The sequence below is a fragment of the Nymphalis io genome, chromosome 3 (genome assembly GCF_905147045.1).
Source record: "Nymphalis io chromosome 3, ilAglIoxx1.1, whole genome shotgun sequence".
Lineage (NCBI taxonomy): Eukaryota > Metazoa > Arthropoda > Insecta > Lepidoptera > Nymphalidae > Nymphalis > Nymphalis io.
In genome coordinates this window covers 6,042,774-6,059,321 of record NC_065890.1, presented here as the reverse complement: position 1 = coordinate 6,059,321, position 16,548 = coordinate 6,042,774, and the positions used below count along the sequence as shown (strand labels likewise).

The window sequence follows — 16,548 nt, the reverse complement described above, 5'->3', positions numbered from 1 at the left end:
TAAGTTGTTCTAAAATTCTAACGGTTATACGATACTTGTGAAATATAACGAAACCTCAGATTGCGATCATAGTTCACAGTTCACACAGATATTTATTACCAGAACTAGGTTTGGTTAGATTACAAAAAGAAAGTCGGTAAAACAATGCCCCGGCAAGAGATGGGAGCAAACGGAAACGGTCATATTTTGTGCTCGTGTGCGTTCTGTAAAAACTATTTAATTATTTACTTTTGCACGTTATTCTAATGTTAACAATATTATTTTATGGCACAATTTTCATAAGTTCTACGCATTTTGAGTTTGATTCTGTGTTGGAATGTCTGTATAATTTATTTATATTTTATATTCACTTACATAATATGTATATACATTGTGTAGATTCGTAATTATTTTACATATATTTTGGATAATAGCATTATGATATCGACTCCAAACCGGTTTCTTTCAACGTGTAATAACATAATTAAGTTATATTTAAATTTAGCTCAGCACTTTTTGCTTAGGTTGAAAGCCAATCCGACATTACACGAAAGGGTTTAGTAAAAAAATATAATAGTTTAAGCGTCAATCCAACGCTTAAATGTACTTTCCGAAGTACGAGTTTATGCATTCATTTATAACAAATAATAATATGTACCTATACACCTTTTCAACACTAACTCTTAACTTGCCTTAAAACAGGGCTGAAGCAATAAAGTTTTCTGATAATCTGCAGACACCAACTGACCTGCATCATTGTCTCGGATCTTTACTTGAGTCACCTTGCACTTCGATGCAGTACCCTTGGCCGGCTTCCATACTCTGTTTACTTATCTTCATTATTGTTTATAATAGGCACATCATGAATTAATGCAAATGAAATTGCGTATTGTGCATACGGGCGGTGAACTTGAAACCTAATAACAATTTAGTACGATAAATGCATTTATGCGAAACGTTAAGCTTATAAAATTTACGCTTTATTTTTATCAATGTAATAGATGATGTCCTCATAACCGATTTCAGCAAAAACATCTGAAAGGAGACTAGTCAAGTGCGCAAGATGAATTAGGTATAGTGCACAAGATTATGCCAGTACACCAGTAAACCAGTATACTCTCTATTTGCCTTACTCTTATAAATTGGGGAGATGGCATTCAGTTTATAGACATTTATTTCTCAAAAAGACAAAAACAGTCACTTGTTTACAATTTTAAAGAAAATATTATGAATGTAGTTCGTCGTTCTTGTAATATTAATAATCTTTTAAAATTAATATAATATTAATTTAATAATAAAAAAGTAATGTCGTTACGAGTATAAACAAAATCAAATAATAATTAATAACCGTAGGCATAAGCTATATAAATGAATATAAATGAATGAATAATCGTATATAAATGAAGCGTAAAACCGAATGCTTTACTGGCATGAAAGTAACACTGCAACACTGCAACTTCCAAACTCCTGACTACTAATAAGAATAACCCAAAGCCATATTGGCTCGACCACGGACTTGAGCATGGCTGAATATGTGGTTGTTAAAATGTAGTTGTTACATCACTATTCAACAAAATATGAATAAATACATACTGAAGATGTGGTTTAATTATTCGTTATTTTTAGGTTTAAAAGTATCTACTATTTTAATAAAGAACACGTAAATATATCTATTAAAATTCATAATGCAATGCAAAAATGAATTTGTGCAGATTTTTCTTGATAGATAGTTCAGTCCGATTTCCGATCTGGTGGTCAGTTATCAATAAAAAGTGCTTGAAGGTTATATTGTTTTTTTGTGTTATTGTATCTATCTATAAGATTGTGATGATAAATAATTGACATAATATAGGTGTTTTTGTGTAAAGTGCAATATTGTATATTGGACAGTAAATGCAGAGGAATTCAAATAAATCGTTGAAAGTGAATTTAACTTCTGCTATTCCTGTAGCGTACTCAGTAGAAGTGGCATTATGTAATACATCAGCGGACGACTTCAAGATACGTATCCGAATAACGATAACGCTTTCTCTGACACGAACACTCGTCCGCTTCGTGTAGGTCGTAGAAATGTTAATTTCTTGAGCTCTTTGATTGACCTTTCTTAAAAATAATAGAGACTGGTGATTTGTTATAATAAACAAACAAACCATAACGGTTTCTTTTTTCAATGTTATGCCGTAAAAACAAATTTAATTTTTGTCATAGATAATATTTCTGTATTTAGTAAAATTGTTTTAGATTTCAATATAAAATATCTTCTCTGTTCCCCAATGGATTGCGCCAAAAATGGCCTCACCAACGCAAATCTTTTTCGAAAATAACAAAGTTCAACTTTTATAAACGGGTTTGTTTATATAACCGAGTGAAGGTAATCGAAGACGATTTTCGTCAAGTCCGGGGCTTGTCGCAAGTTAAATGTGTCGTTCAGTCAATAAACTCGAAAGTGAAGCGAGCTAAGAGACAAGGTGTGAGGTTAAAATAAATAAGTCAACACAATTCTTTTATTGCTTATAATTTCATTTGAGAGTATTGTATATAAAATCAGGTAAAATACACATAAACATTTTGTATCTTATTTTAAATAAATAACCATATTTATCCGATTTAAATTATGTTAAAGTCAGATGCTTTATTTTATTTAGTTATTCGTATCACGGAAAATATCATTCGTATGCAGTCCTGTAATTTCTGTAAACAAGGGATATGTTTATCCTCCATATGCAAAAGAGCGAGCGAGCAAGATGCGTGAGGGTTTCTTATCCCAATTCTCTTTCAAATTAAATATAGACATATTGGATTCAGTATGTAATATTATGTAGAATTATATTAAATTAATATTTCCATTGTTAAATATTTCTTTTAACTTGATAAGTGTTATTTTAGGGTTTAAGACGAGATCATATACTTCATGTACTTAATGTACTTTATGAATATGGAGCCGAGGTTAAATAAATAACACATAATGAAACTCTTAGCTTTATGTAGGCTTAATCATTGTAGGTTGATAAATGAGTAATATCAATAGACTAATGGATCAAATAAATAGTATGATCACTTGTTATGCCCTACTAATCTATATTTTTGCTAAACAAAAATAACAAATGCAATTTATACGAGCTGAATGTTTCTCTTCCGGTGAAATGACCTATTTAAAAGGAACTCACGATCTTCCCACGCTTCTGGGAAACACTCGTTAGAGTTTTGACAATTTGTTTAAATGTGAAGTGTGACGACCTGGAATTATATCGAACAATAAAATAAAGTCTTATGATTATTCCGACATAATTTTATCATTTGTTTTTACAATTATCAAGAAGCATAAAAGTAATATTACAGCTTTCGCGATGTGTAATTTGTTTTTAACTTGTGGTCAAACAGCAATATCAAGATAATCATTGTTACTGTCGCAGGTATTATTTATAGAAATAAACATTGTACGTTTACAAAGTCAATATTAGCCGAGATGGCCCAGTGGTTAGAACGCGTGAATCTTAACCGACTTGATTCGACCGAACTTGATCGTTGGTTCTAACCCTTTTTTTTTAATGTAACGCTAGAAAAACGTATAACGCGTTTCTTCCATGGGAAACGGTGTGTTTTATGTGGGGCTCGCCGGTGTCCAAGGCGCCGAGTGCGCCCCAAATACCCCCGGAATACCCACTAAAAACCAGTTTCCGTCTTAACGAGGAGCGCCATAGGATCGCTTTCGCATGCTATAATAATAAATATAAAATATTAATTAATAATTTAGGTGGTGATATGTATTAGTTTTTCGATCAGCAAACATCAACACTTTGTATTGCGTAATTACAGGCACAAGGTTTACAATATCAATCAAATCAAGTCCTATGGTTAGCGGTATTTTTACAGTATAAGGATTGGTTTATATTTTTTTACAGTATCAATTTCAATGGGTCTCAGGTGATTCACCATCAGATGACATATTTGATCGTCTAAAAAAAAGGTAATTCAATGCCTTTTTTAAGTTTTAGATTTTTCTATATTCAGTGTAGATTCAATTATATTAATAAAAAAGTATACATATGTTGACAGGAATTATAAGTGACTTTTTTATCATAAGCATTCAATTCAGCAAGCAGTAAAAGGTTTGAAAATGTAGCATTTATATTCTTATTTATGAAAGGGCTTGTATGCTTCAGGGTACAACCAAACACCGTAGGTACTCGTCTGACACTTATTAATATACGTATATACTTACCTATACTTACATAATATGTCTGTACAATAAATCTATACTTTCAATTACTGTCAAGAATTATTTCTAAATATATATTTTTTCATCTTTACCTAATCAAATTTTGTCTGGGTAAAAAGCTTACTTTTTTTACTAAATTAAATTTTGTCTCTAAATTTAATTTAGTAAAAAAGTAAGTACTTATAAGATTGCAGTTGCCGTACTAATACTGAACTATCTCACGGGCAATAAACTCTTATCAAAAATAGCCAAAGGAGTCAAAATTACTGGAGAAGTTTGTTTAGCTTATATAAAAGCATTTCTTCAATCGAATACTTTATATAGATTACAGAATATATCAATAGCATTCTGTGATTTCTTCCATGCGTCATTTATATGCCTAAGCAACACTAGACTCGCGTCAGTCATAGAGCGACACTAGTGAAGTCGTGCTCCTCATGCTAATTTACAGAGAAATGGACTATAAGTTGATTAAAACTTGTATATATATTTACTATATGATGATTGTATTAAATTAAGCACATGAAAATTCATTGGTGCTTGCCCAGGTTTGAACCCACGATCGTCAGTTAAGATTCACGCGTTCTAACCACTAGGCCATTTCGGCTCGTGCTTGACGGTGAAGGAAAACATCGTTAGGAAACCTGCATGTGTCTAATTTCATTGAAATTATGCCACATGTGTATTCTACCAACCCGCGTTGGAGCAGCGTGGTGGAATAAGCTCCAAACCTTCTCCTCAAAAGGGAGAGGAGGCTTAGCCCAGTAGTGGGACATTAACAGGCTGTTACTGATTGTATTAAAATTAAACAAAATAACTACTACAGTCACTTCTGTTACTTGATCCTTGTCCAGAAATTTGTTAAAAATACAAGCTATAAACAGGTCTATTTCATGTAACTTTCATGTATGATTTATTATTAATTTATTGTACATGAATATTACATACGTAATCTGTTTTTTGAATATTGACTGGTCAATTTTTTATTAATGCTATAATATAATGTTAGGGATTTTTGCTACTAATTTACCAAACTTAATTGTGATTAATTTAAATGAATAGTGCGTAAGCACAATTTATTATAATATTTTGCAACCCAATATATCGTTGAAAGAATTGTTTTTTTTTTATCTAGCTTGTAGTTATAAATATATGTTATTTTATGTAAAGCTGTTATTTTATGCCCGAAATAATTAAATAATCATAATCTTAAAACAACTAAAACATTTGATTCTTCTTCATCCGCGTTTGATAAGGAGAATATATTATTATCTATGCGTTCTCGGGGATTACCTTTGTGATAAAAATATCTTTAGCCAGCAATTTGAAATAACTTTACTAAATCCCGAGTTGCTATTTGTACATATGTTTATAATATAATGGTATAGGTATATATATGTTTATATTGACAAGTTCTTGGTATTGTTGTGTCCAGTTTGAGGGGTGAGTGAGCCCGGGTAATCACAGGCACAAGGGACGTCTAGTTCTCAAGCTTGATGGCGCATTGGCGACGTAAGCGATGGTTAACATTTCTTGCAATGTCATTGTCTACGGGCATTTGTGACCACTAACCATCAGGTGGCCCATATGCTTGTCCGGCTACCTACACTATAAAAAATATATGTGTACAGTTTAAATAAAAATCATGATAAGTTAGATAAACTATCAAACAGTGAAAGTTATTTCATACAAATGGTATGTATCCTGATAGATTTATATATAATAGGTATTTCAAAGAAGTAGTAATAAAAAAATCACGTTTAAATAATTCGTTTGCGTCAATACTTTTATGTATATGCATATATTTTATTGATGAATATTATCTTTCAATAGCTTTTACGAGATGTATATTGTTATTGGAATGAAGAAACCAGTAAATTTAACATTGTTATGAAAGATTAGTATATCGATAGCTGCCAACACGTGCCGTCTGCACAAGTCTGATGGAAATAATATCGTGTTTGTAATCTTTACGAATATCCCTTTCATTTAACGTCAAACGTCGAAGTAATCCCAGTTATTACAGCAAACGAGCGTGTTTTATATGACTGTTGGCAAACAGCTGTAATTTTTTACCGTTTCACAAAAATCTAGGCTACACTATGTACTCTTATAATAACTTGACACTGATTTACAGCAAATTCAAGTGTCAGTTTAAAATATTCAAAGACAACGTATTAATAAATAAATGTAAAGTATGTATTTTATTAAGCACTATCCCATCCCATCCCGACGGATAAAATTCATCCCCCGTTTCCTTCATTTATGTTGAATATTTTATTTGCGAATTATTTACGTTATAAAATAAACTTATGTTCCAAACAACAGCTTTCTAGACTCCGTTTTTGGCCGTGCGTCAGACAGGAGAAACGAATTTATAAGTATAGATTTAACAACTTATTTTATTGCCGCCACACTATTGGTGACATCTAATAACCATAAATCGAATCGATCTAGACTTGCAAACCGTCAAGAACCTGATAAGTGTTACAAAAATGTCTTAAAACCAAAGGCATTTATATACAAGTACTCGATACACAGTAGTTTGGGTCTAATCTTTTAGAGCTCAGGTTTCAATCTAAGGACTCGCCTGAGCAACAAAACTGTATATTAAGACATGTGAAACATGAACGAAAATATTGTTTATTTATTTTTTTATTTATTTATTTATTTATAGACGAGCAGCTGATAAGCTGATATGTCTATGTAAATTGTGTTGAAAAATCATTTTTGCAGAAGTGACAACTTCTGTGACTTTAACCAGGTATCAAGTCGGTTTTTGAAAGCATTAACTGAAGTGGCCAAAACAATTATAAGCAACGTTCAATGGATTATAAAAGACAAAATAAGTGTTGTTTATTAAAGTATTGTGTATGATACTTAAAGCATTTAAGATTTATAATGAAGTTAAAAAATTTACAAATAATCTAATAATATATGACGATGGCCTTAATAACCAAATTATTTATTGATATTTTAGCCACAAAGCCGAGATGGCCCAGTGGTAAGAACGCGTGAATCTTAACCGATGATCGTGGATTCAAGCCCGGGCAAGCACCACTGACTTTTCATGTGCTTAATTTGTAATTATAATTCATCTCGTGCTTTACGGTGAAGGAAAACATCGTGAGGAAACCTGCATGTGTCTAATTTCACTGAAATTCTGCCACATGTGTATTCCACCAACCCGCACTGGAGCACCTGCATGTGTCTAATTTCACTGAAATTCTGCCACATGTGTATTCCACCAACCCGCACTGGAGCAGCGTGGTGGAATAAGCTCCAAACCTTCTCCTCAAAAAAAGGGAGAGGAGGCCTTAGCCCAGCAGTGGGACATTTACAGGCTGTTACTGTTACTGTAGCCACAATACAGATATTAAATAATTCAAGTATATAGTATTTTTGGTGCATGGTATGTTTCAGACAATTGATCCCAAAGTTTTTTAATAAATTAATTTAAAACACAGAAAAGGATTTTTAAAAAATATTTCATTATGTTAATATTAGAATTAATAATAGATAGTCATTGTAATTGCACGGATAGATTTTAATTCGATTTGCTTAAAGCTAGTTATCAAAAGCCATTGTAGATAAGTACATATTTTAATATTATATAAGTCAATTATTTTTTTAAATTATTTCAAGTGTTCCATTTGACAAAAAAATATTTTATGTTTATTTACACAACCCTCCCACACACACAGACATTTAAGGCGGAAAGATCAGATTTTCTCGGCGTCTATGTTTTTTATATACTACGTATAAATGACAATAATTGTGAATTGTATTCAAATTATTGATTTATGAAATTTTCAGGTTTTTCAAATACTAAAGTTATATTAGAATCAATTAAGGTCAAAGCAATTATTGCATTGTCTTAAGAAATTCAGACCGTTATCTTTTAAAGCGTGTTTGAAGAATGTTATTTAGGTAATTACATAAAAATTCAAGAACGTAAAAAACTGTAATATAATTGAGAATGGGTGTCAGCGTATCATCGTTTAGTTATTCTGCACGGTATATTATATATTACTTCCGCAGTGACATCGGCTTGTAAAAACAGGCAGCACTCGTCGAGTTCCTGAGAGTAATTTCCGATTTCGCGCGTCACGATTTCAGATCATTAAACCATATGAAGATCGCGATTGTTTTTTTTTCCCGTCCCCAATATAAATAATACATTGCTTACATTACATTTAACTGCTTCATAAATAGTCTACGTTATCATTGAAAAGACGTGAGGTGAATTTTTTTTGTTATTTTTAGGAACAGGAAATCGTTTTGATTTTGTTGATTGTATATTTACAAAAAAAAATATGTTGTGCTGACAATTTTTATTTATAGTTAGATAAATCGTATATTATATAAATTAGTATTTAATATAGTAATTTAAGCCGAAGTGGTTGGTGGAAGGAGGTTGCATTCACCGATTCTCCGAAATTAATATTTTCTCAATAATCTTAATAAATACGTACGTAATTTTTATTATTTGTTAATTTTAATATGCCTAAAATTCTGAGATCTTTATAAATCCAATTAAACAAAATATCACATTTACACTAATTCGGTGACAGTCATTCTTTTTTTTTATTTAGCGCGAGAAAACTATTTGTGTCACAATCACAATGCAATACCTATTACGTTCTGAAATCGATGATATTTTAATAAAATCGGATACAATAACAAAATATGTAATTGTAAGATACATTCATTTTAGTATTTTAACAATCTTTCGAGGTAAATCCTAGGTGATCGCATATATTTTCACAACAAAAGCGTGTTTTTTTACAAATTCAGGAAATATCGTGTTTACTATATTATCATATACCTACTCGTATATTGGCATGCCTTTCAACGATTTGTTTTAATTTCTCAATAACGTTACGTTTAATTTAGCATTTTAAGTTTTGTTTTATTTACGAAGATTTAAGTAAAATGACGTACTTTTTATAATCATTAGAATTTTTTTATTTAAATCCAATGGTTTAAATTTAAAGCTAGACTTAACTGCTTTTAACATACAGTTTCACCTCTACTTTTTGTTTCTTTTACTACATTAATTTGGTATTAGTTTCGTTAAAAATAGCCACGTTATTGTACATAAAACTTCAAGTAATTCGTGTAAAAATTATTATTTTTTATTTAACCTAAACATTATTTTTTTTTAATATTTAAAAATTATTATATTCATTTGAAATGTTTAAGAATGTACATATTGTTTGTAAAAATACTACTATCTTTTATGTAGTTGATTTTTTATATAATAGTTTAATGCTTTTTTATTAATATATAATAAAATACCTTTGCATTAAACAAAACTAATTTATTCAAGCAATAATCACCTGCTCTAATTTTCAAGAGTGATTTGCTTTTCTCTGACAAGCTTATTACCATAATATAATATTTTGTTAACCTATTTACGCTGCACGCGATGTTAGGAACGCATGACAGAATTTAATTATTACAACGTCATTCACTTCGTGACAAAGAGATCTAAATGCGTTGAATTTTATTACATTCTTGTTTTATAATCTGTGCAATTTATAAATAAACAATTTTAAGGTGTATCGAATGTATTTATTCAATGAACAAGTATTAGACTTTTTTATTGATATTCAAAATATTAACTACTAATTGTTAGGAACAAAAATACCCTAACCTGAGAGGAACCGGCGAAAGAAACTCAAATATATAATACAATTAATTGCACGAATAGTTCAAAACCACACACGCTTTTTAAATACGACAATAAGGTAGTGCACGAATGAATAATATTCGTGATCTAAACATCGTGTTAGACACAAAATAATCGAGTTTTATTACATTATTGTGATGTTATAAACAATTATAAAGATGTATGAAATTGCTTTCTGTTTTTCCGTGGAGTAATTGGACGAAATAACAATTGTTATCCTTGAGAGTTGCAGTTCACTTTTATGATTAGATAACAGGTTTTAGATTAAATGCAGTATTAGACTGTTATTGCAAAACTATATATGCAATATATTTCTAGATTGCATAGTAATATTTTCATGTTATACTTATTTAATAAATACGATGTATATTAACTGCCTCGTTGCCCTAGTGGCTGGCTTGAACAGCAAATCATAAGACCACGAGTTCGATTCGATTTATTCTGTCAAAGTCAGCAGAAGTCTGGAGTGGAGAAGTACTAACGACTTCTGCACTTCATTTTACACTCCCTTGCTTCTAAAACTTGTAAAACAGTTGGCTCTGGGCTGACTTGATCTCTTTTCGCTCGTGTCGTATTGTAATCAATCTGTTAGTAAAGGAAAAGAGATGCATTACCTGTGCGCACATTTGTGCACTATAATAACTCCTGTGCAGTTGGTTGTAGTCTCCATTACAGAATGGTCGCTGTGGCAAAAGTCTAAAGAAAAGTCTCAAGCTTCATCATATTATTATTATATTAATAATTTCTGTTAAAGCTTTAGATAGTTTATTCTCCCTTTTATAGATTAAAACATTTTGTGATGTCTGATATCAAAAATACAATTTCTCTTTAATTTTATATAATTACATTCATTAACTAAGTAGACGAAAAGAAATTAGGAAGTACACTTAGAATATTTAGTTAATCTTGATATCAACAACTGTTGTGACTTGTCTGTTGACGGCCCTCAGACTCAGATTTGTTATGACTTATTGGATTCGTTCCAAATTTACAAGTAAACTTCACATTTTGACATTAGATGGGGATGGCAACATTTATATCAGCGTTGTTTGTTCTTGTAACATGAGGACAGATTTATGTGTGATATTAATAAATTGGCTGGAAAAACATTGGATTTAAAAGTGTAAAATTTGAAATACAATTTACAAGTCGCAACGAAAGCGGAAAAGTTTTCGTTTGAATTACATTAAAATTGTCAATTATACTTTTAGAAAAAAGTTTATTACGACATTTCGTCGTTTTTATTTCTATATGGTTTTTATAAAAAAAGTAAATTATTTTTAAACGATGATTTTTTTAGATTTCGTCGAAGTTTATAATTTTTTTTTTACGATACAATCTAGTCACGAACCGCTATGATTGAATTGAATATTAGCTCAGTTTTATAAATGTTTATTTGCCTTCATTTGTAAGCTATTATTAATTATGGAAATAATTAAATGTGTTATATCTAAAATAACAATGTTTAAAATTTCCATATATTTCTTTACGGTATGTTCAGGACAAGAAAGTTGTCTGATGTTGCATATAAATGAAGAAAAAGCTGTAGAAATCTATGATATAAAATGTTTAGTTTTTAAGATGAACGGTACAGCTAATGAAATTTTATTCCAAACGCTACGTCTACTTTATTATTATTTCTATCGAGTCGAATCGAGACAAATGCTTCTTGTGTCTAAAAATTATATATTTTCAGATAACTTGAAAGATATAAAGATATGGCTTTAAAATGTATATAAAAGTTTTACATGTAATATCCATGTGATTATATAAAACTCTTTAATTGTATAAAAATACATATATTGCTTTTAAATATACTTGTTACTTTAATTGTGACAACAGTAGGTATATAATGTTATCTAAAATAATAGTCTAAAAGTAATTGAAATAGATGAATAACTGAGTTCACTACAGAAGTGCAACGTCTAATTACATCTTAGGTCCCACTTTTAGCCTGAATGTGGAACAAGGTTTGTTTCCAAACGTACTTTATTTGACACTAAACATGTTATAACACATCCCGTCTCTCATCATCATATGACTTTTATGTGCAATATCGAGGTTTACGGCTGACATAAAAATATCTATTCTCATCGCTTCTTAATTAAATATAATATGATAACGCATAAAAAGCCTCTCATTATTACTATATTTTTTTATCGATTCGGCTCTGAAAGTTTAGTATTTTAGTATTTAGTGAGTGTTTAAGCATGTAAGTAAAAGCATCTGTCTTAGAATTCTTGATACTGACCTGTGTTTACATGTTTTGAATACCTTTCTATTGTAGCCATAATTGGTTTAAAGGTTCTCGTTTTGTTCTTACTTTCATTAACATTAAACATATTCAATTTGGAAATGTGGAACTGCTTTTTATTTACAGTCGCCATTTTGTTCATTGATTAGTAGTTATTGCTTGAGTGTTTTATTAAATTTGATAAACGGATAAAAAGTTGAAATTATTACTGCTATCTTACAGATAAATCAAATGATATATCCCTTTTAAATTAGTATTGATTTATTTAACATTTAGTAATATAAAAAATAGTAATATAGTTGATTGAAATAACAAGAAAAAATGTACGTGACATAATTTATTAAAATAAATCTAAGAATATTTTTCAATGTTAAATAAATAATGAGACATTGGTCTTGAAATTGAAAGGATGAGGTTGGCGTGCCACCTGATTGCACACGCGTTCCAAGGCTGTATATTTTTTGTTTAAATTGTAAAAACACAAAAATAGATCAATTCGGTCTAAGTTATGATTGTTTTCTTTAAATTAAATAAATGCACTATGATTTAGTTATATATTTATCGTTCAATGGTTACAACAGAAACAAGACCGGCAAAAAATTAAGAGAATGTAAGAACAACAATAAACATTAAAATTGTTACAACTCTAAACTTTAAATGAAACGCAATTTAATTGTAATTTATTAGTCAGTTTAAAATAAACAAGAAGTCGTAATTATGTTATAATTTTACTATAATTTCATCATGTTATTGTTGTGACTGACGTTAGTAATAAAATACTACAGTGACGTAAATGTTGGCGTCGGATCCGTTATGTGCGTTATGTTGACAGTGAAAGTAGTCAAACTTGTACCATCTTAGTGCGTAGTTTTGAGAAATCGTTATGTCCCTTTCATTTGAATATTAAAAGATAGAGACTTATTTACTGTCAATAAGAAATGTTTTTTGTTAATGCCATTCTAAACTTCTGACACAAGGTTCCCGTCTTATAAGTTGCAAAGTCAATTATATAAGATTTGATTGAAATTGATTGGATACCATTGAATTATGTAATGAAGTAATTTGTTCGAATTTAGTTTGCTCCAAGTTAACTCATTACGTTAAAACTGGTTTCGGAGGAAATTAAACTCAAACCTATTGGTGATTTCCTTTACTATCAATTATTAATTATTAGTATATTTTTTATTACTCCGTACTAGTTTTACTGTGAAATTTCATACATCGTTTTATAATATTATTTCTGAGAGAATTGACTCTTAATTGTTTATATACAATTTTTAACTAATAATTAAAGTATATATACTTATATACTTTTATTAGTTAAATAACCAAAGCGTAGTCCTATTATTAAATAAATATAAGATTATACGATCAGATATTATCATGAACATATGATTTGCTTATTTAGAAGTCTTTATCCTCTCCAGAAGCAGAAGCGGGCTTTTGTAGGTTACATGTAAACCTGTGCTATCTTTGCACACCTTGCGCAAGATACAGCCAAAATAAAGTTGGAAGTACTGGGACTTACGCAATAGTACGACGTCATAGCCGCTTAAAAATATCAAACATTACGCAAAATTACTCTTTATGACGATTTAAGCAACAAAGTCTATATTTAATCACATAATTTACGTATTAACACTTGCAAGCTACAAACGCGATTGATGAAATAAATATGCATAAAATAATGTTAAAGTTTTATGTAATCTTTCTCTAACAGCTAACAAAATACACAATGTTTTTATAATAATTTATATTCGACTATTAAAGGACATGGAATAATTCTGCTCGCTTTTTTAATAATAATTAATTAGTTTGTCTCACTGTGATAGTGATATAGGAGCCCAAGGAGAAATAAAAATACTTCAATTATATTTATTGAGAGCTTCATCTCTGACTTGGGCAATGCAAATCTTGAATCAAAGACTCTTTTAAATGTACATAGTAAATTATGTAACCTATATATATCCGTAAATGTCCCACTACAGGGCTAAAGGCTTCCTCGACGTTTTTTTTTTTTGAGGAGAAGGTTTGCAGCTTATTCCACCACGCGCAGTGCGGGTTGGTGGAATACACATGTGGCAGACTTTCAGTGAAATTAGACACATGCAGGTTTCACCGTAAAGCACGAGATGAATTATAATCACAAATTAAGCACATGAAAATTCAGTGGTGCTTGCCCGGGTTTGAACCCACGATCATCGGTTAAGATTCACGCGTTCTCACCACTGGGCCATCTCGGCTCTTATCTATATATATATATATATATATATATATTTTAATATAGCAATTAATCAAAAGTTTATAGTATATTAAAATGTAAGTGACAGGAATTCAATTTTATAATATATTATCTTGTGATAAATGTAATGTGGTATTCTAAAAGAAGAGAAAATTTAGAAAGCTTTGTTATTAAGTTGACTTTCCTCAATAAATCACTATACATCAACACTAGCCACAGCTAAAAGGTTTTTAATGTATTGAAGAATGGCTTTAATATTGTACTATTTTTTTTCTTAAAAGTGCGTAGACGAAATGAAATCTGTATAAAATAAAACAGAAATTTTATTATAATTATTCCCATTTGTCATCATGAATTTTAATTTTTAATCTAATATAATGACAAAGCGAGTAAAGACACGTTTAAAGGCAAGTTTTATTAAAAACCAGTCTGATGATCCAATTTTTATTCTAATATTAGGCCGCAAGATTAAATGTAGTGAAGAAGCTGATTCATAATATTGAAAGACGAAATAAAGACGATGCTTTCAAAGAATTGTTTCAATATACTTTATTTTTGTTTAAATGTTTTAAATATTGCAAGTATTATACTACAGGGCAATATATTACAAGATACTTTAGGCAATATTTGTTTAATCGAGATTGGGGATTCCGTTTATGAGTCATGATTTCACGTTTTTTTCCGTATAGTGTATCAAATTATTATTTAGCGAACTAAAAATAGGATTTAACATCATCATAATAAATGATTCAACGTTGATAGTTGAATTGGAAAAAAATAACGATGTTATTGAACAAGTGCGCAAGTAACAATATTAGTAGTCATATTTTGCAAATAAATAATCTGTCTCAGTTAAATAAAATATCATGTCGTTGAAATTCGAGTTCTGCCTGGATTTTGTTAGATTAAAGCTACAGTGTTGTTTAGGAGATGACTAGTTAAACAATGATGTGTCTTCGTTTTTCAAATGTCAAATTATTGAAGACAGTAAACGAGAAATCAATGATCAAACCCGCCAAACAACCTTTATAAGTAAGGCCCATAATGTGAAGATGAGACATACATTTACAAAATACCGTTACGATTTCTATATTATATATGTTTATTGTTAATGTCACCATATCAATGAATAACTGTATTTTATTTATGAGAATGTGTTAGAGTATAAGGATACGAAACATATAACCTTGGGTTCAGGTCCGGCGATGATACTTACTCATCATGTTTTTAATTTCCTTTAATGTCTCTTTTTAATTTTTTATTAAAAACTAAATAATAAATTTTATGCCGCGACCAGAAAGAGTTCAAACGCAGGACCCGCGGCTTTACTTGCTTTCCAAGGCACGGGATTGTAAACACTGTTAATTATTAGACTTTTCGGGCTGTTACCGCGAAAATCATTATTTTACCCGGCATGTTTACCAAGACTCGGATCTGTGGCCTTATAAGCTAACTGCTGGACCAATAAGGCAGTTCATAATTTTACTGTAATTATAAATACTGTTTTCATTGTTTCAGGTACCGGTACGTTTGGCCGTGTATGTCTCTGTCGGGACAAAGCTGCAGACGAATATTTGGCTATGAAAATTCTGTCCATGGCAGATGTTATCCGTTTGAAACAAGTGGATCATGTTATGAACGAGAAGAGCATTTTGTCAGAAATCAATCATCCTTTCATTGTTAATTTGTAAGTTATTTGTTTTAAAGTAATAAGGGTACGTAAGACGTATGACGTAGGTAAAAGAAAAACATCGGCTATGAGCCAATTATTCTAGTAGGCATGTAGGTATTTGTTATAGAATGAATTACATTTAGTATTAAATTGTTTTAGGAAAATATTTATATATAATAAAAATAAAGTATAATATATTTCATACCGAAAGAAGTAATACGGTTAATTTATTTTTAGGGCAACAGACATAATTCGCCAACATTCGCAATATATACATAAAAGTAAAGGGCTCCTCTCCTTTTTTTAGGACATGGTTTGGATCTTTTCCACCACAATGTTACAATGTAGGTGTATTCAAGTCTGCTCACGATTACAAACAAATATAAATTTAGCACATGGGCATATTGTGTTTCAACAGTACTTGCCCATATTTATAAGAATAATGTACATATACTTAGCATACACATATATATTTTTAATTATATAA

The 16,548-nt window shown here is 30.2% G+C and overlaps 1 protein-coding gene across 1 annotated transcript in view; it reads left to right on the top strand.

The window, feature by feature from the left end:
- The window catches only part of LOC126781278 (cAMP-dependent protein kinase catalytic subunit 3), a 35,273-nt gene that overhangs the window by 3,398 nt on the left and 15,327 nt on the right, over positions 1-16,548 (top strand). Inside the window, exon 2 of the mRNA XM_050506171.1 lies at positions 15,908-16,076. Within this exon, the coding sequence (XP_050362128.1) occupies positions 15,908-16,076 (169 nt within the window). The remainder of the gene's footprint in view (positions 1-15,907; positions 16,077-16,548) is intronic.